Below are 23814 nucleotides of genomic sequence, written 5' to 3' on the forward strand. Positions count from 1 at the left end.
ATCTCTCAAAACTGACTAAGCTGGCAGAGGAAGGAAGCCTGGGCGTAGGCTACACAGACGCTGTCACCAACTGAAAGCAAGTTACAGACCTAGCTAGCCCAGCCGTCCGCTGGCTTCCGGGTCACGTGACTCGCTGCCGCCCCGCCCTCCTGAGAGGGGGCGTGGCTTCGGAGGCGGGCCCCTCCCCGGCCCACTGAAGCGCCGAGGGACGCGGGTCACGTGAGAGCGGGGCGGAGCCTAAGGGCACTGGCCAGAGCTGCTCCCGGGATCGTGGACCGCGTCTCCGCTGCTGAGCTCCCGCCGGTCCCAGCCATGGGCGGCGAGGACTACTACCTGGAACTGTGCGAGCGGCCGGTGCAGTTCGAGAAGGCGAACCCGGTCAACTGCGTGTTCTTCGACGAGGCCAACAAGCAGGTGAGCGGCGCCCGCTGCGACAGGGCCGGCGCCCTGACGCCTTAGCGTCGCCTTCCCCGCGGTGCCCGGTGATTTCTACGGGAGCCGAGATGAGTGTGCAAGTGCATGCGCGGTGCCTTTCAGATGATCAGTCTCAGGGTCTGGCCTGCTCTTGCACGGTGTCCTATTTGCACACCTTTTAAAAATTAATCTAAGCACCTACCTATGAGTGTGCCCTGTTTGTTCAGATGAATCAAGGGTGTGTGGTACAGTTGACATCATTCTTGAAAGGTCCTTACAAACCTGTGGCCATTAATTTTGCCTCTTCTTCCTCAGGTTTTTGCTGTTCGGTCGGGTGGAGCTACAGGAGTGGTCGTTAAAGGCCCAGATGATAGGAATCCCATCTCTTTTAGGTAATCTGCTCTTTTCAGAATAATATCCACATGGAAAAACTGACAATTTTCTGATTCAGAAAGTTGAATCATTTTTTTTCTCGGCCTCATCTGAGTGTCTTGACGTGTGTGTGTGTGTGTGTGTGTGTGTGTGTGTGTGTGTGTGTGTATGTATGTATGTAATCCTGTCTGTAGGAAAAAGTGGACACTTGGCTGGTGCAGTCTGGGTACAGAACAGAACAACGATTAGGGTGCCGTATTGAGCAGTTCATGGGGAGCCACCATCTCCCAGGGCACCTACTTCCTGGTCCTTGAAGTCATTGAGTCCATGTATTTGTGTATTCGTTTCTGCTGTGCTGGTCCCCCCGGCTCATTTGATCATCTATCCCAGGTCTTCTAGAGTTTTTGCTGGGTAGAGGAAAATCCAGTGTTCCTTTGTGTAATGGAGAAAAATCAGGTCTTCCAGCGAGGTTAAAGTGACAGATAGGTTGTCCCAGCTTATGTAAATTGAGTGAGAGTGATTGACAATAGCAACCCCTTTCACTTTCACTATTCCCTCAGTCTGGGTGATAAACAGCCCAATCAATTCTTAATTCTTTTGATTGTAGTGACCAAGAGGTCTTAAGATGTAAGACCTCAAGCCAGCAATGGCCCTTTGGGAAGCTAAGGCAGGTAGTTTGCAGGTTATTGGCTAATCTGAACAGCAAGCAGGAACCTTCTTCAAAACAAAACAACAACAGAAACAACTCAGAAAAACACATTGCTGTTTGAAGTAAAAAAACAGCCAACTTCATTTTTTTTTAATTTTTTTTCCTTTTTTCGAGATAGGGGTTTTCAGTAGAAACCTTGGAATTCACTCTGTAGTCCAGGCTGGCCTTGAACTCAGAGATCTGCCTGTCTCTGCCTCCCAAGTGCTGGGATTAAAGGCCTGTGCACCACCACTGCCTGGCTTGTTTTCTGTTATTGGGTCTTGTTCAGCACACACTGACAGCAGCAAACCAGAAGCTTTTGAGTTAGGCTGGCCCACTTTGGGGAAGGGAGAGGGGAGATCAGCAAATCCCATTTGCCATGCTAAGCTCTATGTTAGAGCTTTGTTCAGGCTGCGGGAGCACCTAAGGATGCAGCCGTATCTCGCTACAGGGCTGTGCCAGGCTAAGGTATCAAGGGAGTGGTTTCTGGGTGGAGATGAGGCACGTAGACACTCCCAGGAGCAAAGACATGGTGTTGTGGGGACTCTGGGTCAGGGTATTTGTGTAGGGAAGAGGACATAGGGAAAGTGTGAGGCTTTTCCTTGATGGTGAAAAACTGTCAGGTCAGATATGGTGAAGGTGCCTCCACTGGGTTGTCTCTCAGACAGTGTTAGTTGAGCTATGTGTTGCCAACGCCACAGGGCTCTGAGGTGCAAACTGCCTTCCTGTGGACAACCGATATAGGAAGGGGAAATTAGTGGGTGAGATGCGCCAAGGAGAAGTGGAAAAATGAGGGAGCTGCCTACCCTAAGCTACATTTCAGGATTCTGAGGAGTGTGAAGTATTGGAGGCAGACAGCACTTAACGGGTATCGTGTGGATGTCTTTCCTTTCTTTCTTGTATTTGAGACACCGTTTCATTGTCACACCACATGGCAAGTGATCTTAGGTGGCTCCTTGTCTGTGTCTTTGCAGTACTGGATGTACAAGTGCATGCCACAGTTTGGAGATTTTTTAAAAAAAGATTTATTTATTTATTATTACGTACATAGTACTCTGCCTGCATGTACACCTGCAGGCCAGAAGAGGACATCAGATCACATTATAGATGGTTGTGAGCTATCATGTGGTTGTTGGGAATAGAACTCAGGACTTCTGGAGGAGCAGTCAGTGCTCTTAACCTCTGAGCAATCTCTCCAGCCCCTGAGATTTTTTTTTTTTTTTTTTTTACATGCTTCACACTCTAGCAGTCACACTCAGGTCTCTGTGAGCCAACTGAACCCTGCCTTTGTTTGTTTGTTTGTTTGTTTTGAGACAGTTTGCCAGTGTAGGCCTGGCTGTCTGGACTGGCTTATGTAGACCAACCTGGCCTCGAACTCACAGAGACCCAACTGCCTCTGCCTGCTGAGTGCTGGGATCAAAGGTGTGCGCAATCACGCCCAGCTAACTTTGTCAAAACATCTTTATTGAGTTATAATTGGCTTACAAAACATTGCATACTTACTGTGATTGTGGTAATGAGCGCCTTTCTATCCTGCAAGGTGTTCAGTAGTTCTCAGGTGATGTGTGTGTGACATTCTAGTTCTCCAACCACTTGGCCTTGTCCTCTATCCGCTTCACTAGCAAGTGGTTGCCGGTAGGTTTGTTCACAGCTTTAGAAAGGCAATTCTAATATTAGGCCAGGGCTGGCTGCTTCCCATAGGGTTACCTGGCTTTTTGTCGGTAGCAGTAAGAGCTAGAGTTCAGGGCAGTTTCTCTCTTAACATGGTCTTTCCTTTTTTCAGAATGGATGACAGAGGAGAAGTGAAGTGCATTAAGTTTTCTTTAGAAAATAAGATACTGGCTGTGCAGAGGACCGCGAAGACCGTGGTAAGTCGCGGCTTAGAACAGCATCGAAAGGGAACCTGAGACATGTGCTTGGGAGAGGCAGAGCTGCCGAATTCTGCTTGTTTCCTCGCCGCCCTCAGAGGTTCAGTGCTGTGGGGCTGGTCAGAGCCTCCGCAGATGAGTAAACACAGGAGCTCAGCATCGGTCTTAGCGTAAAAAACAGCATATGTTGACCATGATGAGTTTCATCAGGACATTTCCTTTTTTCTTTTCTTTATTTTTTTTTAAGATTGTTTATTTATTATTTATAAGGTGTTTTGTCTGCATGTACACCTGCAGACTAGAAGATCTCATTATGTGTGGTTGTGAGCCGTCATGTGGTTGCTGGGGGTTGAACTCAGGACCTTTAGAAGAGCAGCCAGTGCTCCTCACCTCTGAGCCACCTCTCCAGCCCTTATCACGCATCTTTATTTTGCTTGCTAACTGGCAACATGGATTGTGTGGGGGTATATTTTTGACTGTGTAGTGAATTAATCTTACTCAAGTCACTTCGTCAGCTGCTGTTTCTCATGCCTGCAAGCTGCAGGGCTAGGAACAGGTGGATGGACATAGTCGGAGCGGCTTGCTGACACTTCATCTCTTCGAAGTCACCACCACTGCTGGCCTTGGCATGGGGTGCAGTGGCGATGTTAGCCTGGCATGAGGAGGTCCTGGGTTTGCTCCTGTCGTCACTTTAGTCAGTTAACCAGCCGTCAGGCAGTTACTCATACAGCTCACTGTTGTGGAGAAGGAGCCGTCGGGAAGGCAGGCAGACGCCTGCGTTTGCTTCCTCTTTCATGTTGTTGAATTTCCAGGAAGCCTGCGCCAAGTGAGCACATTCCCCCTTGCCACCCTCCTGAGGAGTCTCTCCCTTCTCTCTTCCCCTCTCCCCCCTTTCCCTCCCCTCTCTCCCCCCCCCCTCTCCCCTCTCTCCTCTCCCTCCCTCCCCTTTCTCTTCCCCTCTCCCTCCCCTTCTCCCCTCCCCCCTCTCCCCCCCCTCTCCCTCCCCCTTCCCTCCCCCTCTCCCTCCCCCTCTCTCTTCCCCTCTCCCTCCCCTTCTCCCCCTCCCCCTCTCCCTCTCCCTCCCTCTCTCCCTCCCCCTTTCTCTTCCCCTCTCCCTCCCCTCCTCCCCTCCCCCTCTCCCTCCCCCTTCTCTCTTCCCCTCTCCCTCCCCTTCTCCCCCTCCCCCTCTCCCTCCCCTTCTCCCTCCCCCCTCCTTCCCACCCCTTCTTTCTTCTTTCTCCCTCTCCAGTTCTCTCTTCAACAAGGTCTCCTTTTATGACCCAGGTTGACCTGGAACTTACTACATAGCCCAAGTTGATGTTGAACTTAGAGTAATCCTCCAGTCTCAGCTTCTTGAGTGCTGATATCCTAGTCATGAGCTGCCATACCTGTCTTGAGGAATGAACTCTTAAAAATCTGTTCATGAGCTCCATCTGAGTATTTGGATGGACTGCTTTTAGTTGCTGATAAACTTGGTGTCATTTGACAGGTGACCCTAATTGACCTTTATGTCTTTTCTGTCTGTGGGTGTTTAGCCAGCTATTTTCTAATCATTTTAAGAATCTGTTCGTCAGACATAGGGGTGCACACCTTTAATCCCCCAAGCATTCAGAAGGCAGAGGCTGACAGATCTCTGCAAGCTCCAGGCCAGCCAGTGCTACCTAGTGAGACTGTCTCAAACCAAAACTGTTTGTCCATTTTATTTCATAATAGGCTGTTTTATCTGAAATTTTCCCTTTGTGTGTTTTCTTTTTTTCTTTTTGTCTTTCAGGACTTTTGTAATTTTATCCCAGATAACTCTCAGCTGGAATACACACAAGAATGCAAGGTACAAGGGGGTGGTATGGATGGTGGCGCCTCATCCTCACCTGCAGCTTCCACTGTGGCCATGTGTTGTGGCCACTTGTGGGAATTTATGTGAATGTTGGGGATTCGAACTTAAGTCCTCGTGCTGTGCAGCAAGTGCTCTTACCCACAGAGGCATCTCCCTAGCCACTTGCTTTTTGATAATTTGTATTTATTTATTTATTTTTGGAGATAGAGCCTCATATAGTCCAGACCTCCAACTTGAAATGTAGCCATGGATGGCCTTGAATTCCCAGATGTTCTGCCTTAGCCACCTGGGTGCTGGGGTTGTAGGCGTGTTGCAACTGCAGCCAGCCAGAAACAGCTTTTCTGTAATTCTTCCAGACCAAGAATGCCAACATACTAGGATTCTGCTGGACCAGTTCTACTGAAATCGTCTTTATAATGGATCAAGGCATCGAATTTTACCAGGTATTCTACCAGTTATTAGGCTTGCTGGAGAAAGCAAAGGCAGTTCGGCAGCCTGTGTTGTACCAAGAAGGTCCTGGAAACAACAGCCTTGTTTTGAGGAGACATTATATAGAAAGCAAAGTTGCAGCAGTCCCTGAGAGTGACTGCCAGCAGGAGTTTGCACACTGTCACACTTTTCCTCTGTGCACACGCATTAATTATTACCATCTTTTACCAAGGGGGGACTCTTGCGTAGGAATGTCGGCACCAAAGCAGTGTGCTTTGCTGCTGCCCAGACTCTGTTCTGAGAACAGCTCTGTTCTGTGGGTGAGCTGCCATCTCTCTTGCCACTTCCTCTTACAAGCTGTCTAGCTGGATTTCACTTTTTTATTACAAAGTTCGGCGAGCGGCTCACATGCTTCTTCATGTTCATGGTGAGGCAGCCCTTGGAATTGCATAGATACGAGCAGACGTCATTACGCTTTCCACAGAAGTCTGCACTTTCAGTAGCAGTGTGGGAATCTCTTGTCTGCACTGTTGCTGGGCCTAGATCTCAGTGGGCTGTAGACAGATGCCTCCTCGGAGGGAGAAAGTCTCACTTTCCTGCCAGGACAGAGGTTCTCACCTGGGGGTCTTTGACCCTTTCAGGGTCGGACAGCCTTTTGACAGGGGTCTGTCTCCTAAGACCATCGGAAAACACAGATATTATGATTCATAACAGTTGCAAAATTACAGTTAGGAAGTGGCAATGAAAATAATGTTATGGTTGGGGTCAGCACGCATGAAGAGCTGCATTAGAGGGTCGCAGCACCAGGGAGGTTGAGAAGCAATGCTCTAGGGAGAATGGTCGTCCCGTTTGAATGTCTTCGTTTGTGTTTCTCTTCCTGGGACCGCCTCATCTTTCTTTGGCTTTGGAGAAAGTGTACAGTTGATGGAGTTAATTGTCTTGTCCCCAGAACCTAAGTGCTTCAGCCATCACACAGCTCCTTTTGTCCTTCCCCAGCCCACGGCAGCAGTCATCTGACTTCCAGGAAGCTTCACTGTGCTGCTCGTCACGTAATTGTGCTGTCATTTTGCATTGCTGTCGAGGTTCCTCCTTGTTGCTTGTGTGCAGCTGGGATGCAGTCACTGGAGCGGATGCTTCTGTCTGCTCGTCTGATGATGGGCCTTTGATAAATTCTCCTTCTGCTTTTGCGAATCATATAGCTGGAATCATGGGTGTGCAGATATATTGTCACACTGCTGTTTTCTCCTGTTTTAGATGCATATTTTCACAGTGGGATTGTTGACTTTTTTGTTTTTGTTTGTTTGTTTGTTTTTGGTTTTTCGAGACAGCATTTCTCTGTGAAGTCTTGGCTGTCCTGGACTCCCTTTGTAGACCAGGACTGGCCTCGAACTCACGGAGATCCGCCTGCCTCAGCTGGGGTTACAGGCGTGTGCCACCGCACCTGGCTGTGATTGGTGACCCTTACTGTAGTTCTGTTTTAAATCTTTTTGGCTGCTAGACTCTCCCACAGTGGCTCATCAATCATTCTGTAATTCCTGCAGAAGTGCACAGGGTTCTAGTTGGCCCACATCCTCAACAGCACTTGTTTTCGTGGTTCTGAGGATCTTACCCAGGACCTTACACCTGCTGGTGAACTCATGGCAATCCTAATGGACATGAGGTGCTCTCGCTGTGCCTTTGCCCTCTACTTGTCTGACAGTTAGTGATGTGGCACTCCCCTACCCACAGGTGCTAGAGTTCAAATCCAGGGCCTGGCACTTGGTAAGGCTTCTGCCCGAGCCTGGAGCATCTTTTTTTTTTTTTTTTTTTTTTTTTTTTAACGGAATTATTTGCTTTTGATGTGTTAAGCTATAGTTGTTGGTATATTCTAGAACATCAGATATATGATTGGCAAGTGCATCCTCCCGTCTTTGTGGTTCTTCTTGCTGTTGACAGCATCCTTTGATGTACCTCCCTGTTCATCCTTAATAGGTCCTGTGGCCTATTGAGCCTATAGAGGCTGCTGCCTCTGAGCCCTTAACTAGAGCCAATGCAGAAGGTATTCAGGTCTTTCAGGCTGTCGGCTTATTGATGTAATGAACGCAGTGTAAATTAGAATTGATGGAGAAAATGTGGCTAATGTGAGTGACAGGTGAGATGCCATGCTATGGCCTTTGCCCTCGGGCTGCTGTCAGTCACGTGGTGGCCAACATGAGGAGCACTGTAAAGTGCAGATCCATCCATGCAGAAGGGAACCCTGCACACAGGTGACAGCGGCTCCCTGCAGTCATCTCAGTGCTCAAGGACTCTTGTCACGGGGCTGGAGAGGTGGCTCAGTGGGTAAGAGCACTGTCTGCTCTTCTGGAGGACCCAGGTTCAGTTCCCAGCAGCCACATGGCAGCTCACAAATGTCTGTAACTCCAGTTCCAGGGGATCTGACACTCTCACACCTAGGCACATAGAATAAAATAATTCTTTTATTTATTTATTTATTTATTTATTTATTTATTGGTTTATCAAGATAGGGTTTCTCTGTGTAATAGCCCTGGCTGTCCTGGAATTCTCTTTGTAGACCGTGAACTCGCAGTGATCCTTCTGAGTGCCTTCTGAGTGCTGGGATTAAAGGTGTACGGCACTGTGCCCAGCTGAATGAAATAAAATTAAAAAAAGAAGAAAAAAGTCACTTGCTGCTCCTACAGAAACATAGTGGGTCACAGGCATCTATAACTTTAGTGCCAAGGTATTCAAAACGCTCTTCTGATTTTCACAGGCGCAAAACACACACCTGGTCCATACATATGCATGTAAGCAAAACATTTGTACACATACAAGAAAATAACTCAGAAAAAAACAAAACAAAACAAAACCCCTTCTGTCCAGAGAAAAAGTGCATCATAGACCTTCGGGTCCCCAAATCACAGGCCTGTAGATCTGAGCTCCATCCCCAGAACCCATCACGTAAGGAGAGAGCTGTCTCCCACAGTTGTCCCCTGCCGTCTACGTGCACCATGTCATACCCTTGTCTGCACGCACACAGTAACAGAAAAGAGATAGATTAAAAAAGAAGGAACTCCAGCATGCTCCTGTGGTTCTCAGTACACATGTGTGGAGATCAGGAACAACTCCATGGAGTTGTTTCCTTCCGTCTTTTTGTTGGGTTCTGGGATCAAATTTAGGTCAGGCGGCAGGTGCCTTTACCTGCAGAGCTGTCTTCTGCCTCATACACACTCTTACTTTGTGAGGTGTGGGTGACAGGTTCACGCTCTGGGCTTTTCATTTCCACCAGGGTTCTTTGTCGCATTGCTGAGGGAGCGTCAGTGTTCTTAGTGTGTCACAATATGGAGAGAACGTTAAGATGTGCCGCCCTTGCAAGCAGTCCTGTGAACAGTGGGCTTAGGAAAAGCGAGCTCGAGTCGGTGCAGTGCCAGCTGGGGTACAGAGGGGCTGGGCCTAGGAGAGGGGGCTGACTTAATGCCTGGGTCCCGGCGGTGCTTTCCTTTGACCGTTTCTCTGCTTGGTGAGAACTTTCCTTGCTCTTTGGTGCATGGTGCCTGAGCATATGGAGGCTCAGCCATGTGTATAATGGCCATCCCCCTGCTCCCAGCCTCTGCCAGCCTCAGTTTCCTATCTGCTGTAACCTGTGTAACCCATGGGCTGTTTGGGTTTCTGGGCGAGTTGGGGATTGAATTGGAGCCTCATGCGTGCTTTTCAGCCTCTCTACCACTTGGGTCCATCCCCATACCTCAGTGGACATTTGTGTGCTTTATTTACCTAATTTGTTTTGGCAGTCTTTTAATGTGACGATCCCTTTTCTGGACCTCGGTCCTAGGTGTTACCTGAGAAACGAAGTCTCAAACTCCTGAAAAGCCACAACATCAACGTGAACTGGTACATGTACTGTCCCGAGAGTGCCGTGATCCTGCTGTCCACCACAGTCCTTGAGAATGTTCTGCAGCCTTTTTATTTTAGGGTAAGAGCAAGCCTCGGGCCCCTTTTCCCTGCCCAGCTCTGAAGCAAAGGTGAGGCACATGAACCCTGCACATCAGACCACTAGAGGACGCACTTCACCAGCCCGCCAGCTCCAAGAAGGCTACGGAGGCTGCTTCTCTGGGAAGAAGCAAAGACAACACCGTCATTGATTTAACGTAGGGTAGGCTAAACACAGAAGGAACGCTTAAACTTGCCTAAACTTTCCCCCTAAACAGGCTGGCACCATGTCAAAGCTTCCCAAGTTTGAGATTGAATTACCAGCCGCACCGAAGTCAACGAAACTTAGCCTTTCAGAACGGGATATTGCCATGGCGACCATGTACGTCTGTCTTCAGAAGGTTCCTGTTTGTAATTGCCTTTTGTGACAGAAGTAACGAGATGTGCTAACAACTCAGAGTAAAAGGGCCCTTAGGAGAAATAACAAGGACTTCCATTTTTTGTTTTGTACTTGGCACTTTTATAAAAAGACTTATTTATTTTTATATGTATGTTTTATCTCTATGTATGTGGATGCACCATGTCTGTGAAGTGCCCTAAGTGGCCAAAAGAGGGCCGTCAGGTCCCTGGAAGTGGAGTTAGAGCTGGTTGTTAGCTTCCAAGTGGGTACTGAGAATTGAACCCGGGTCTTCTGGGAAAATACAAGTGCGCTTAACTTCTTAAGTACTGCACCATCTTTCTAGCCCTGGCATTTTCTTTTCTTTCTTTTTCTTTCTTTTCTTTTCTTTTTTTTCCCAAGACAGGGTTTCTCTGTATAGCTGTGGCTGTCCTGGACTTGCTTTGTAGACCAGGCTGGCCTGGAACTCATATCGATCCGCCTGCCTCTGCCTCCCAAGTGCTGGGATTAAAGGCATGTGCTAACACGCCTGGCCCTTTTCCTTTTGATGGTACTAGTTTGCTACTTTTCTTTTTTTTTTAACTCTCTTGTTGGACACAATGAGGACATTGAACCAATTTATCTTAGCTTTGTCTTAGAATTAAAATACTTCTGTTAGCTAAAGATTAGCAACGATTTTTACTTTTTTTTTTTTTTAGAAACAGGGTTTCTCTGTGTAACAGCTCTGGCTGTCCTGGAACTTGCTCTCTAGACCAGGTTGGCCTTGAACTCACAGAGATCCACCTGCCTCAGCCTCCCAAGTACTGGCATTAAAGGTGTACACCACTCCCCAACCCCTGCTCCCCATCCAACAAGGATTTCTCAAACTAATATATACAAATGTTAAAATAAAGGAAATTACATAATCAGTTGGAAATACAGATATTCAAAGTTTTAAGTTTCATACTAAAGATTTCAGAAACAAAATGAAATCTATACAAAGAAACAGCTTTGCTCCCTGTGTCTCTGGTTCAGAAGTGTCTCCTCTGAGGATGTGAGGTACTGGCAGAGTACTTAGCTAGATTTTGAGATTTTTTTTCCCCCAGTACCAAAAATCAAGCTTCTAAATTGTTTCCAGTTCTTCTCTGAGTTGTTTGTTTTCAGTAGTATGTATTTCTCTGCTTCCATTTTGGTCTTCTGTTCTGTGTGTGGCAATCCAGTTCAGAGAGCAGGGAAGGGAGTCAGGCCTGGTGCAGTGCGTGGCCACTGGCAGGCCCAGGGCAGATCGTTGCTGCGCCCAAAACTCACAGCAGCACCCAGGAGGTAGCATCTCACATGAGAAGTGACTGTCCCACCGTGCTGCGGGCTCCAACCCAGAGCATCGTGCAGTTAGGCAAGCCTCACTCTGCCAGCACAGCTGCTCCCCCAGCAGGGCATGGAGAACTTGAGTGGCCAGCTCTGACTTGTGTGTCCTCTCTCTGACTAGATACGGGCAGCTTTACGTCCTCTTCCTGCGGCATCATTCTCGGACCTCCAACAGTACAGGAGCAGAGGTGGTGTTGTACCATCTCCCACGGTATGTGCTGCTCTCCTTTGTTTGCCTTTAATTTGAACTAAGGCCTGCTGACCTCCTCCTCCAACCTCTGTGTTGCCTTGCAGAGAGGGCGCGTGTAAAAAGATGCACATTCTGAAGTTAAATAGGACGGGAAAGTTTGCCCTAAACGTAGTGGACAACCTGGTGGTTGTCCACCATCAGGACACAGAGGTACGGCCCCGGGCGGGAAGCTGCGGGGACAGAGCTTAAGCTCCGGGAGTTACACAGGTGATGTGATTCCCTCACAGTTTATAAAAACTTTCAGTTTGCGGGTACAGCTTGCGTGTAGAGTGCTTGTCTGGTGTGTTCCATCCCCAGCACGGTGCACACCGGTTACCCAGCACGTGGATCGGAGGCCCAGGCTTCCTCAGCTCTGCAGTGGGTTTTAGGACAGCGTGGGGCCGCATGAGACGCTGTCTTAAAAAAACCAGAGAAGGAAAAAATTTGAGAAAATATCATTCTATCTGTTCCTCGGAACCCTTACTCCATTGAGCTCTGAGTGGGGACTCTGCTGCAGCTGCACACTGTCACTTGAGTCTGTGACCTTTGGTTCATGTGTGGGTATGGATAACAGTGCTGACTGTCATGTTTTGAGGTTGTTGGGCCCATCAGTCTGCGACGGGTCTTGCTTTTCCAAATGGTTAACTGAGCGTCTGGTAGTAGGAAGCCACACCTGTCCCTTGCTATCTTGGGGTCTCATGGCTATGTCTGTGGCTAACGAAGATGTTTCAGGTTTGAGTTAAAAAGCTCCATCTATATCTCTTTGCAATCTAAGGGGGAAGCAGGCCATAAGTGCAGGAGGTATTTGGGAAAGCGATAAGAATGGAACAGAGGGCTGTGACGTGAGGAGCAGTGCACCCCGTGACTGAGAGCCGGGCTATGTGGGGGGACAGAGGGCTGTGACGTGAGGAGCAGTGCACCCCGTGACTGAGAGCCGGGCTGTGTGGGGGGACAGAGGGCTGTGACGTGAGGAGCAGTGCACCTATGACTGAGAGCCAGGCTGTGTGGGGAACAGAGGATTGTGACGTGAGGAGCAGTGCACCCCGTGACTGAGAGCCGGGCTGTGTGGGGGGACAGAGGGCTGTGACGTGAGGAGCAGTGCACCCCGTGACTGGGAGCCAGGCTGTGTGGGGGGACAGAGGGCTGTGACATGAGGAGCAGTGCACCCCGTGACTGGGAGCCAGGCTGTGTGGGGGGACAGAGGGCTGTGACATGAGGAGCAGTGCACCCGTGACTGGGAGCCAGGCTGTGTGGGGGGACAGAGGGCTGTGACATGAGGAGCAGTGCACCCCGTGACTGAGAGCCGGGCTGTGTGGGGGGACAGAGGGCTGTGATGTGAGGAGCAGTGTACCCCGTGACTGAGAGCCGGGCTCTGTGGGGGGACAGAGGGCTGTGACGTGAGGAGCAGTGCACCCGTGACTGAGAGCCGGGCTGTGTGGGGGGACAGAGGGCTGTGACGTGAGGAGCAGTTGTACCCCGTGACTGAGAGCCGGGCTCTGTGGGGGGACAGAGGGCTGTGACGTGAGGAGCAGTGCACCCCGTGACTGAGAGCCGGGCTGTGTTGGGGGACAGAGGGCTGTGACGTGAGGAGCAGTGCACCCCGTGACTGAGAGCCTGGCTATGTGGGGGTACAGAAGGCTGTGACGTGAGGAGCAGTGCACCCCGTGACTGGGAGCCGGGCTGTGGGGCGGGTACAAGCAGAGGCTTCCAAACTGGCAGCATTTGATGCGTTTCCCCTACTCCACAGAGCTCAGTGATATTTGACATCAAGTTACGGGGCGAGTCCGACGGCACGGTCACTTTCCATCATCCCGTGCTTCCAGCCCGATCAATTCAGCCTTATCAGATCCCCTTGGCAGGTAAGAGATTCCAGGAAGTGGTAGTGCTCTCTTTTCTCAGCAGGACCATATTCTTTCTTTTTTTAATTAATTGATTTATTTGTTCACTTTACATCCTAATCAAAGTCCCTCCCTCCTCTCCTTCCTATCCCACCCTCTCTCCATCTTCCCCCTCAGAAAATGTACCCCAGCACATCAAGTTCTATCAGGGCTGAGGGCATTCTCTCCATGGTGGCCTGGCAAGGCAAGTGATGGAAAAGCAGGCAACAGAGCCCAGCCCCTGCTCCCCTTACTAGGGGACCCCATAGAGACCAACCTGCCCATCGGGTACATCTGTGTAGAGGGCTTAGGTGCAGTCCGTGCATGGTCCTTGGTTGGTGCTTCAGTCTCTGCAAGCTCCGTGGGCCCAGGCTACTTGGCTCTGTTGGTTTTGTGGAGCTCCTGTTCCCTCCGGGTCCTTCTGTCCTTCTTCTCACTTTTCCACAAGGGTCTGTGCTTAGCCTAGTGTTAGGCTGTGAGTCTCAGCATCTGTTTCAATCCATTGCTGGGTGAAGCCTCTCAGGGGACAGCTATGCTAGGCTCCTGTCTGCAAGTATAGCAGAGTGTCATTAATAGTGTCGGGTTGGCTCTCTTTCACGGTGTGGCAAGGGATTGGTTGGATCTTCCCTCAATCTCTGCTCTCTCTTTATCTCTGCACATCTTGTGGGCAGAGAAAATGTTGGGTCGAAGTTTTTGTAGGTGGGTTTGTGTTCCTCTCCCTCCACTAGGAGTCCTGTCTGGTTAGAGGGTGTCCTCTTCAGTCACCATGTTCCCTGCTACGAGGGGTCTCAGCTAGAGTCACCTCTATAGGTCTCCAGCTTGTCTCAGAGATGCCCCCCCCCCACAGCTTCTCTTCTCTCTGTAAGCCTCTGTCCTCCTGCCCCCATCCCTACATCTGGCCTCCACCCTCTTTTCCCTCAGCACTCACTCTTCTAGCCTCTTCCCTTTTTTCAAGCACGTCCTCTGTCTGTTCTATTTCCTCCGCTAGAGAGATTCATGCATCCTCCCTTGGGCCCTACTGATTACTTAGCTTCCTTGGGTCTGTGCACTGTAGCATGGTTACCCTGTACAAACAGCTGATATTCGTGTTTAAGTGAGTACATATCATGTGTGCCTTTCTGGGTTACCTTATTCAGGATGGTCTTTTTCTGGTTTAGGGCCATATTCTTGCTGCAGTATTCTGGGGTCATGTTCAGAATGGGACAAGGAAAATGGAATCCCAGATCTTCATTTTGCAGAGGGACATTTCTTTTATTTTCAGATGTGGGGGTTGAACTTGGGACATAACATTTTCTGTTTCCCTGTCGCTGTAATCCTGGAATTGAATCCTGATTGTGGCTGTTATTTTATGGGGTAACATGCCCCTGCATTTTTCACATTCTGTATTAGTTATTTTTTTTTTAGATTTGCTTTTTATTTATGTGTGTTGTATGTGTGAGCATGTGTGTGCACATGTGTGTATGGGTGCTGCCAGAAACCATAGAGGGTATTGGATTCCCTGGAGCTGAGATACAGGTGGTTATGACAGGATACGGATGCTAGGGACTGAATTCAGGACCTCTGTTAGAGCAGCAAGGGCTTTTAACCACTGAGCCATCTCGTCAGACCCTTATGTTTGGTTATAGCAGATATGGTCAGTTACAGTGACAGCTTACAGGTATCATTCTTGAGTTTATTCTAGATCATTCCTCCTACTAAGGTGGGGAAGGACATCCAGAGAGTAGAAGGTCAGGAATTCAGAAAAGAAACAGTCCCATTCAAAACAGTGCCTCCAATAATATTGTGTTGCCGTAATTTTAAAGATACTACATTCCGGTTAGTTGATGCAGTGCCCAAGTCACCCATAGTTTGGATCTGTGGTAGCTGTGTTGTACACTTGTCAGCTGACTTGTGGCAGTTGCTCAGCCTGTCACTTCCAGTGCATTGTGCAAGGACAGTTGAAAGCCAAGCTCTAAGTGGTGGAGCAATTAGCAAGTGTTCAGCCTTTGGGCAGCTGCCACATCTTATTAGCTTAGCCAAAGGCACAGAGGAAACAAGCAGCTGGCGCTCAGGTGTCTGATGGCTCAACTGCCCTCTGTGCTTTCTGGCATCTGGCTTGCCATGGGGGATAGCATCTGCAATAAGGAATAGATGACGGCAAATGATCAACATGGGTAAAACCACTGTAAACACGTAAACCCTCAACTCTGATCCAGGAATAAAGGATCAATAAAGGGGCTGGTTGTTTGATCAAGGTCCTAATTGAAGTGGGTTGGATTAGTCCAGAAGACTGATAGGAAGAGGTGAAGAGTCCATGGATTCCTGGTGTCCTAGGGAGTCTAGGCAGTTAACTAAGCATGCCTTTTTTCGTCATGTTTCCTGCTGCACCTGAGCCCCTGGAAAACCTGAGACCGTACTGGCCACCCGGTACTGACACTGGCGAGTACGTACTCGGGAGCTGATTTGGAGTTATGGATTGGTTTGCCACAGGCTGTGGAGTGTTCCTCATTAGCCCAGTGTGCAGTTTGCGTTGCTGAAGCTTGTCTGCCTGCCCGGTCTGGGTGGGGTGCATTCAGACGACTGTCTTACTCTGTAGCTCAGTAACACTGCCTTCTGATTGCATCTAGAGGACACAGAATTGGGACAGAACTGGGAACCCTGTTTAGCTTGAAGAGTGTTCCCCATTTCCCCAGAGTGCATGGCACACAGGCAGCAGAACTGGTTGGGATGGGTCCCTGTCCTGTGAAGGCGGGGCTGCTGCTTAGGCAAGCCCTCCTATTCCTAGGCCTGTCCAGTGCAGTGCAGTGGGTAATGGAGCTCACTCACATGCCTTCATTTGAACCATCGGTGAATTTGGGTGTTCCTTTTGAGTCGTCCAGGTCAGTTTCTTAGGGCTCATGTACGTGTTTAAATGGTAACGTATTGTTTCTGGCTCAAAACACACCAGGGCCTGGAAGCATAGCTCACTGGTTAAGAGCGCGTGCTGCACCTGTAGAGGTCCTGGCTTTGGTCTCAGCTGCACGTGGTGGTGGGCAGCTGTCTGTAGCTCCAGTCTCAGGGGATCCAGCATCCTTTTCTGGCCTCTTTAGGCACCAGACACGCATGTGGTGCACACATGTACATTTGGGCAAACCACTCAACCCATGAAACACTTAAAAAGTGAACCTTAAGATCAAGGGCAGTGAGGGAAGCCTTGACACACTTCCTCTTCTTAGGGACATGTTTTTTGTGGGCTGCAGCTCACACCCTCCCCCCTCTTGCCCAGGTGTGTTACTAGTGAGACAGGATAGTCCACCTCCTCCTACCTGAGTCGTGTCTGCTGGAGCATCTCTCCGAGTTCCGGCAGATTCCTGACTTCCTCATCACACCTGCCTTCTCTATTTTAGGTCCTCCTGCCGTGACCAGCCAGTCTCCAGTCCCCTGTAAGCTCTGTATCCTCACACACGTGGTGGCACTATGAAGGGGAATTGTGTCCTCAGCCCACAGAACACAGCCCCGGGAGCTGCTCCAGGGGGCGCAGTCCTTATGTGGCTTTCAACATTGGGGAAGTGCTAAGTGAAACGGGGTTTGCCTTCTATTACCTTATTTTCCCGGCTTGGAATTTCCTTTAACATTCAGATTCATCGTCATGGATCGTCTTTCAACCGGACATCATCATCAGCGCGAGCCAAGGTAGGGCTGAGGCCAGAATCTCTTCAGTGCAAGTCTTTGAGATGACCCCTCCCCTCAGCCTTGAGAATGGGATTGCGTCTCACCCTGTGCTCTCCTCTGTAGGGTTTTCCCCCACGAGCATGTGTGATTCCTATACTAAAGTGACTAGGAATGTCCAATCTCCATTTTATTCCCATGGCCAGCATTCTCATCCCTGAACCCCACTCCTCATGCACCTCTGCATGAGACACCCAGCGCTCATCTCATCTCGCTGGTGATGCCTCCTTCTGCCTGCTGTCTCCTCTTAGGGATCATCTGTGGCTTTGTATTTGAGAACTTTGCATCACTCTTTAGTTATTTTGTGTGTTCCAGTCTCACCCTCTAGGGCTCTTAGGGGAGGAGTTACCCCAATGTCATAGGCACCCACTGCATTCAGCGAGTGCACTTCTCTTCCGTACCTGGACAGTAGTGCCAGGTAACTGGAAGCTGAGGAGGCGGTCACTGCAGGTACTGTCCATGTGGCATGTCTTTATGAACCGACAAGCATGGCCCCAGCCTGCCTGTAGTGTGCACGTAGGCTGATGAGTGCATGGAGATTTCACTGACAGTGTGTGAACCTCCTCGTTGCACCCTCAGCCAGTGCAGGAGAAACTAAAGTCTGTGGTACGGAGCCGATGAGGAGGCTAGGCACGTGAGAGGGGAAGGGCCATTTGGGATTGCACTGCGGTCCTCGTCTCCATGAAGACAAGCACTGGTGTGATTCCAAGTGCAGTTCATCACCTTTTGTTAGGATTCAGCCATGTTTCCTGAGATAGCCTGACTGTCAGTTCTTCCACAGTCAGCCACTTTCTGCATGTCCTGGCTCCATGTTGGCCCAGAAGGAAGCGCCACTAGCTGCATTTGCAGTCCTTCACCTGAAGGGGCGGGGGGCGCTCTTCGCTGGCCGTGGTTCTGGCTTGCAGGCATTGCTGGACACGCCGCCTCTTACCATCCAGGTTACCTCTGGAACCTCCAGGTGAAACTTGAGCCCATAGTGAACCTCTTGCCAGATAAAGGGAGACTGATGGACTTTCTTCTCCAGAGGAAGGAGTGCAAGGCGGTCGTTCTGTCTGTCTGTTCACAGAGTAAGTGGACTGACATTTTCCACAGGTCTGTGGCCCCCACAGCCATCTTCTAATGACACCTGTGTGCATCTGTGTACGGGCACATGCTGTACATGCCTGAAACTCAGAGATCTGCTCTCTTCTTCCCTCCTGTGGGTCCTGAGACAGCGCTTAAGCAACCAGGCCTGCTGGCCAGTGCTCACTACCTGCTGAGCCACCTCACCAGGGTGCCCCACCCCCACTGTCCATCTGGAAACTGACCATGTCCTTTGCACTCAGGGCTGCATGCTTCAAGGAGGGGTTACTTAACCCATAGGAAAGGCTGGGAAATACACACCTGACTTGTAGAGAGTTGGTGGAAACCAGCCAGTAGGCAGGGGGCTCCAGTGAAGGCAGCTACACAGCCAGTGTCCTCCAGTGACACTGCCTCGCCTGTCTCTTCTTGTCACTGAAAGGGATCCTGACTGATTTTGAGGTGTCCTTCATGGGAATGTTTGTACTGGTCACTCCTTGAGATGACCTTGTCACTTACATATTGAGATTCTGATTCCAGTGGGTCTGACCATGTGTTATGTCCTTTCCAGTGCTGAGTGAGTCAGACAGAGCCACACTGCCAGTGATCGCCACCGTTTTTGATAAACTCAACCATGAGTATAAAAAGTACTTGGATGCCGAGCAGAACTACACAATGGTAAGTTAGGCTGTGGTGAGGAGCAGCTGTGTGACGTCAGGTTTGATGCGTGGCAGAGGGCAAGGTGATCATGGTATACCCAGAGTCCCCACGTGCTGCTGGCTTGAGGCTTCAACCTAACGCCATCACTGTTTCTACTTTTTAAGATCTGCTTGAATAGCCAGACATGGTGGCGCACACCTTTAATCCCAGCACTCGGGAGGCAGAAGCAGGCAGATCGCTGTGAGTTCGAGGCCAGCTTGGTCTACAAAGAGAGGCCAGGACAGCCAGGACAAAGAGAGGCCAGGACAGCCAGGACTACACAGAGAAACCCTGTCTCGAAAAGCAAAAAAAAAAAAAAAAAAAAAAAAAAAGGTTGATTTGAGTTTACATGTGGAATGTTCTTGGTCTATCTTGTAGAAAGAAAACTGGCCACGGCTTTCGCCAGAACTTAGCACATTAGATGTGTGGTTTCCGCTGCGGGCTGCACCTTCCACCTTTCACTTCAGCTAATATCTACAAACATAACTTACCTACAGAGAAGTTTGGGCAAGGTGTGTTCTACATGTAACATGTACTTGTTGAAGACTTAAAAAGTAACTTTTATAAAGTTTGTCTTTACCTGGGCATGGTGGCACAACCCTTTAATCCCAGCAATTGGGAGGCAGAGGCAGACAGATCACTGAGTTTGAGGCCAGCCTGGTCTACATAGTGAGTCCAGGACAGTCAAGGCTACACAGAGAAACCCTGTCTCGAAAAACAAAACAAGAAAGTTTGTCTTTATTTGGAAAAAAAAATTTTTTTCCCTTTTATTTTCTTTTTGGCTATGCTGTCTGTCCAGGGTGGTCTTGAATTTACACATCCACCTTCCTCTGCCTCCCACATGTTGGGCTAAAAGGCATTTGCCACTGCCACCCGATTTTCTTCCTTTTTCTTTTTAAAGATAGGGTCTCACTATTTACCTCTGGCTGGCCTGGAACTCAGCTATGTGGACTAGGTCAGCCTTAAACTCAAGAGATCCACCTGCTTCCCAGGTGCTAGGGTTAAAGGCATGTGCCACCACAGCTGGCCTTCCCCACCCCCTTGTCACTCCCTCCTCCCTACAAGTCTCCTTCCTATCTTGAGGGCTTTGTTTTGTGGCCCACTGATTTTAATGAGGGTTGTGTGTGAGCACAGGTTTCAAAGTGTCCACTGGAGCCTGGTGGGCAGGCCGTGACTGTCTGTCCTCAGATCCCATCAGAGGTTCAGCAGGGAGGTTTAGGTCCCTCGAGGCCCTCCCAGATTCCTGATTGACTGCTCTCAGGCCCAGTGCCTCCCTTGCAGCTCTTGTGAGGTCATGTTTGTGATGGCTGTGCCATGCTCTGTAGATAGTACTTTGCACCTTTCCCATCTTCTGGCTTTTACATTCTTTCTGCTACCTCTTCTACTGCATTCTCTGAGTCTCAGAAAGGGCCGAGCATTCAACAGTCAGCCCTCCTCAGCATCTTGAGCAGCTGTACACCTTTCCACTCACTGCCATTTGCTGGCAGGCGCATCCTTAGAAACAATGGATATCCCAGGATCCTGTTGCCATGGTTACGTACCAGCACTGTGCATTTTCATTAACAGACATCACATGTTCAGTGGAAGGTGAGGGGAATTCCTGTGGCTCATTACGCGGTATAGCACTTAAGTACTTCTGGGTCTCTAAAGCAAGAAAGAGTCTGGGGCAAGTGGGAGAAATTATTTCACTTCAAGGATGTGATTAGCAACAGTGGACATTGTTTTAAACAACCCTCTTTGCTTTGGCTATTTGAGGACAGTGGGTCTAACGGCAGCTGAAGACCAGGCTGCCTACATCATTTTCTGTCCCATTGTTCTGTGTCAGCCCTGTCTGGTTGTCCCTCTGGTGGTGTCCTAGGCTATGGGAGTCAGTGGATTTGAGCCACCCTGTGATCATTAGCTGTCATGAAGCCACCTGCACTGAAGTTGAGCCTGCTCAGGAGGGATGCACCCAGCTGGCGCTCCCAGCTCAGTCGTATTTGGAGAGCTCTGGCTTACCACTGAATAATCCCTGTTACACTGGGCTGTGGCTGTGACTTGGTGGTAGAACTGCAGAGATGGGTGAGGCCCTGAATCCATTTCAGAGACTCCCAACATAGATGCAGTGTGTTCCTGGGCTGTCTGGTAGAGCTTTATAAATGAGGATGCAGCTGGCCGAGTGTTAACAGAAAATCGGCTCAGTTACAAGTCATCAGAGCTTAGAGAAAGTGACTGTGACTTGGTTATTTAATTCCAGTCTCCCATCAACCCTGCAGTGTTTGCCATGGACCAGCGCTGCCACGGGAAAAGTTTTGTCTTGGTAGTGTTAAGTTTGTGCCTAGGAATTCAAGTTAAAGGCAGCGGGTACTGTGTCTGTGGAAGATGACACTAAGGTCATGATTGTCCCACTTTAGGCAGTAGAAGCAGGGCAAAGCCGGAGCAACCCACCTCTCAAAAGGCCAGTGCGGACGCACGCAGTGGTGGATCAGTCTGACGTGTACACACACGTGCTGTCACCGTTTGTGGAAAACAAGGTATGTTATGGTTTCTGGTCTCCTGAATGGATTCTTGTGGGGCAGCAGCAGGATTAAACCAGTGGTACTTTCTTGGGAGCGGGCCTGGGCTGTCAGGTTGGCTCCTGGTAGACTTAAGACCTGACCTGACCACATGAGCGCTTGCCTAACACCAGCAGGGCAGATCACTGGACAAAGTGGCTGGGGATCCGTGGGCTGCCTGCAGCTCTTTACAGCTGAAGTTACAGGCCCCTCTCCTTCCTCCACAGGAGATGCCGCACAAGTTTGTAATAGCTGTGCTGATGGAATATATCCGTTCTCTGAACCAGTTTCAGATTCCAGTGCAGGTACCTATAGCGGGTATTTGCCATCCTAAGTTACAGGAATGAGAGTGGAAGAGATGGCTGATTCATATGCTGCTAGAGTTGGCAGACCCAGTGCAGAACTCTGGGTGACTTTAACATGCCAGTTCTTGGTGGGAAATTTGGTTGAGAACACTTGAAGTGGATTACGGGAATCTGGACTGCTGAGGACCTGAGCCAGCCATGGCCCCGTGACTTAGTGTCATTTACCTTTCTCCTGTGTTCACAGCATTACTTACACGAACTTGTCATCAAGACGCTTGTCCAGCACAACCTCTTTTACATGCTGCACCAGTTCCTGCAGTACCACGTGCTCAGCGACTCCAAGCCTCTGGTCTGTGCCTCTGATTGCCACTTTTATGCTCACTGAAACCTTCTGGTGGGAACCTCCCGACTGAAGCTGGGTGAAACCCTTGTCTTTCAGGCCTGCCTGCTGCTGTCCCTCGAGAGCTTTTATCCCCCCGCCCACCAGCTATCTCTGGACATGCTGAAGGTAATGGCCGCACCACAGCTCCAGGGATCGCCAACACCCTTCCTGTGGTTGTGCTGACCACCACCTCTCTCCCTTCCAGAGACTTTCAACAGCAAATGATGAGATAGTAGAAGTCCTTCTGTCTAAACACCAGGTGTTGGCCGCCCTCAGGTTCATCCGGGGCATTGGTGGCCATGACAACATTTCTGCACGCAAATTCTTAGATGCCGCCAAGCAGACTGATGACGTCATGCTCTTCTATACCATATTCCGCTTCTTTGAACAGCGAAACCAGCGTTTGCGAGGGAACCCTAACTTCACACCCGGTAAGGGAAGGCCCAGGGTGACCACAAACAGGAACACAGCCCTAGTGGGGACAGCCCATCCTCCCCTCAGGCTGGGGTCTGTGATGGAACTGATTGCCATGCTGGTGGATCTAAACACTTTGAGTCTTAGTAGAGGAGTGTTCAGGATGGAAATCAGACATCTAGGACAGGAGTGCTCAGGGTGGCTAGAGAACGGCAAATGGCTTGAGGCTCGAAGGCTTCAGTTTTGAGCAAGAAGCAAGTAGTGAGCAAATAGGGTGCAAGGGAGGATGAGAGCTTCAGCTGTACAGAGCTGGGTGTCAGCTGTGGCTGCTGAGGGACAGGCTCCGCAATAGAAAGAATGACTTCAAAATGTAGGAGGGTGAGGTATTTTATTAAAGAAAAATAAGTTAAAATGCAGTATCTAACCTGAGAGCTTTATCTGCATGTCCGTCTCCGCACGCCCTTGGTGACTAAAGCTGCATCTCCCCTGCAGGAGAGCACTGTGAAGAACACGTTGCCTTTTTCAAGCAGGTTTTTGGCGAACAAGCGCTAATGAGGCCTACAACGTTCTGAAGTCCCTCGATAGTTTTTTTTTTTTTTAATATAAAAATGTACAAAGTTAATTTATTGCATTAATAAAGCTCTTTAAGCTACAAAACGTTGTAATAAAGTACCTACAACATCCTCAAATGTCGCTGAAAATAGGCTATAGAATGTGTGTGTGGTAGCTAACTCCCAAAAAAAGGAGACAGCGTTGGCTTTTTAAAAGTGGTGATCAGGTCACATTTGCAGCCATCCACCCTTGCTCTCACCCAAGATGAGGTTTCTCTGTGACTGTTGCCTCCAGCTCTCATAATACTGCTCCACCAGTCACGGTTGTGGTCCTGAGTTCAGCTGCTCCTGGCACAGCCTAAGGCCTGGAACAGCAGCATGCAGCTCAGCCTTGACATGAACTTGACCTATCCGCAGACACACAGTCACCAAGGCCGCTACAAGGCTAAAAATTGAGGAGCCGCTCTCGCTCTGTCCCTCTGTATCGTTCCTGCGTGGTCTGTCTTTTAGCTGTATTTACCGACGGTCCTATGTGAAGCAAAAGAAAAGAAGTTTAAACAATCTTTTAGGTATGGGAAAATGCCCTTGGTTTTGTTGATTTTTCTATTTTATTTTGTGTGTGGGTGTTTTGCCTGCAGTGCTCCAGAGCCCAGAAGAGTGTGTCAGATTTCCTCAAGAGTAGAGTCACACATAGTTGTGAGCTGCTCTGGGGGTGCTGGGGACAGACCTTGGTCCTGTGGAGCCTGCCAGTGTGCTTTGTTAACTGCTCAGCCTCTCTCTAGCCTCACGTTTTCTACGTAATGCTTCGACTTAGTAACAAAGCTG

The 23814-nt window shown here is 49.5% G+C and overlaps 2 protein-coding genes across 2 annotated transcripts in view; one reads left to right on the forward strand and one right to left on the reverse strand.

Annotated features, from left to right (window-relative positions):
• Positions 1–231: 231 nt before the first annotated feature.
• Positions 232–23031, forward strand: Rmc1 (regulator of MON1-CCZ1). The gene is made up of 20 exons (XM_051163739.1): positions 232–414; positions 730–806; positions 3258–3342; positions 5114–5170; positions 5533–5619; positions 9414–9554; positions 9790–9893; positions 11374–11463; positions 11547–11652; positions 13229–13340; positions 16724–16768; positions 16956–17009; positions 17984–18112; positions 18676–18782; positions 21197–21316; positions 21565–21642; positions 21887–21991; positions 22082–22150; positions 22230–22455; positions 22931–23031. Exons 1-20 carry the CDS (start codon positions 313–315, stop codon positions 23008–23010), a joined length of 1974 nt encoding a protein of 657 aa, XP_051019696.1. The 5' UTR covers positions 232–312; the 3' UTR covers positions 23011–23031.
• A 293-nt stretch (positions 23032–23324) lies between these two features.
• Npc1 (NPC intracellular cholesterol transporter 1) overlaps positions 23325–23814 on the reverse strand; it is a 45907-nt gene continuing 45417 nt past the window's right edge. The window contains exon 25 of the mRNA XM_051163757.1: positions 23325–23517. Coding sequence (XP_051019714.1) covers positions 23435–23517 — 83 coding nt within the window. The 3' untranslated portion in view covers positions 23325–23434. The remainder of the gene's footprint in view (positions 23518–23814) is intronic.

This window comes from Acomys russatus, chromosome 20, assembly GCF_903995435.1.
Source record: "Acomys russatus chromosome 20, mAcoRus1.1, whole genome shotgun sequence".
Taxonomy (NCBI): domain Eukaryota; kingdom Metazoa; phylum Chordata; class Mammalia; order Rodentia; family Muridae; genus Acomys; species Acomys russatus.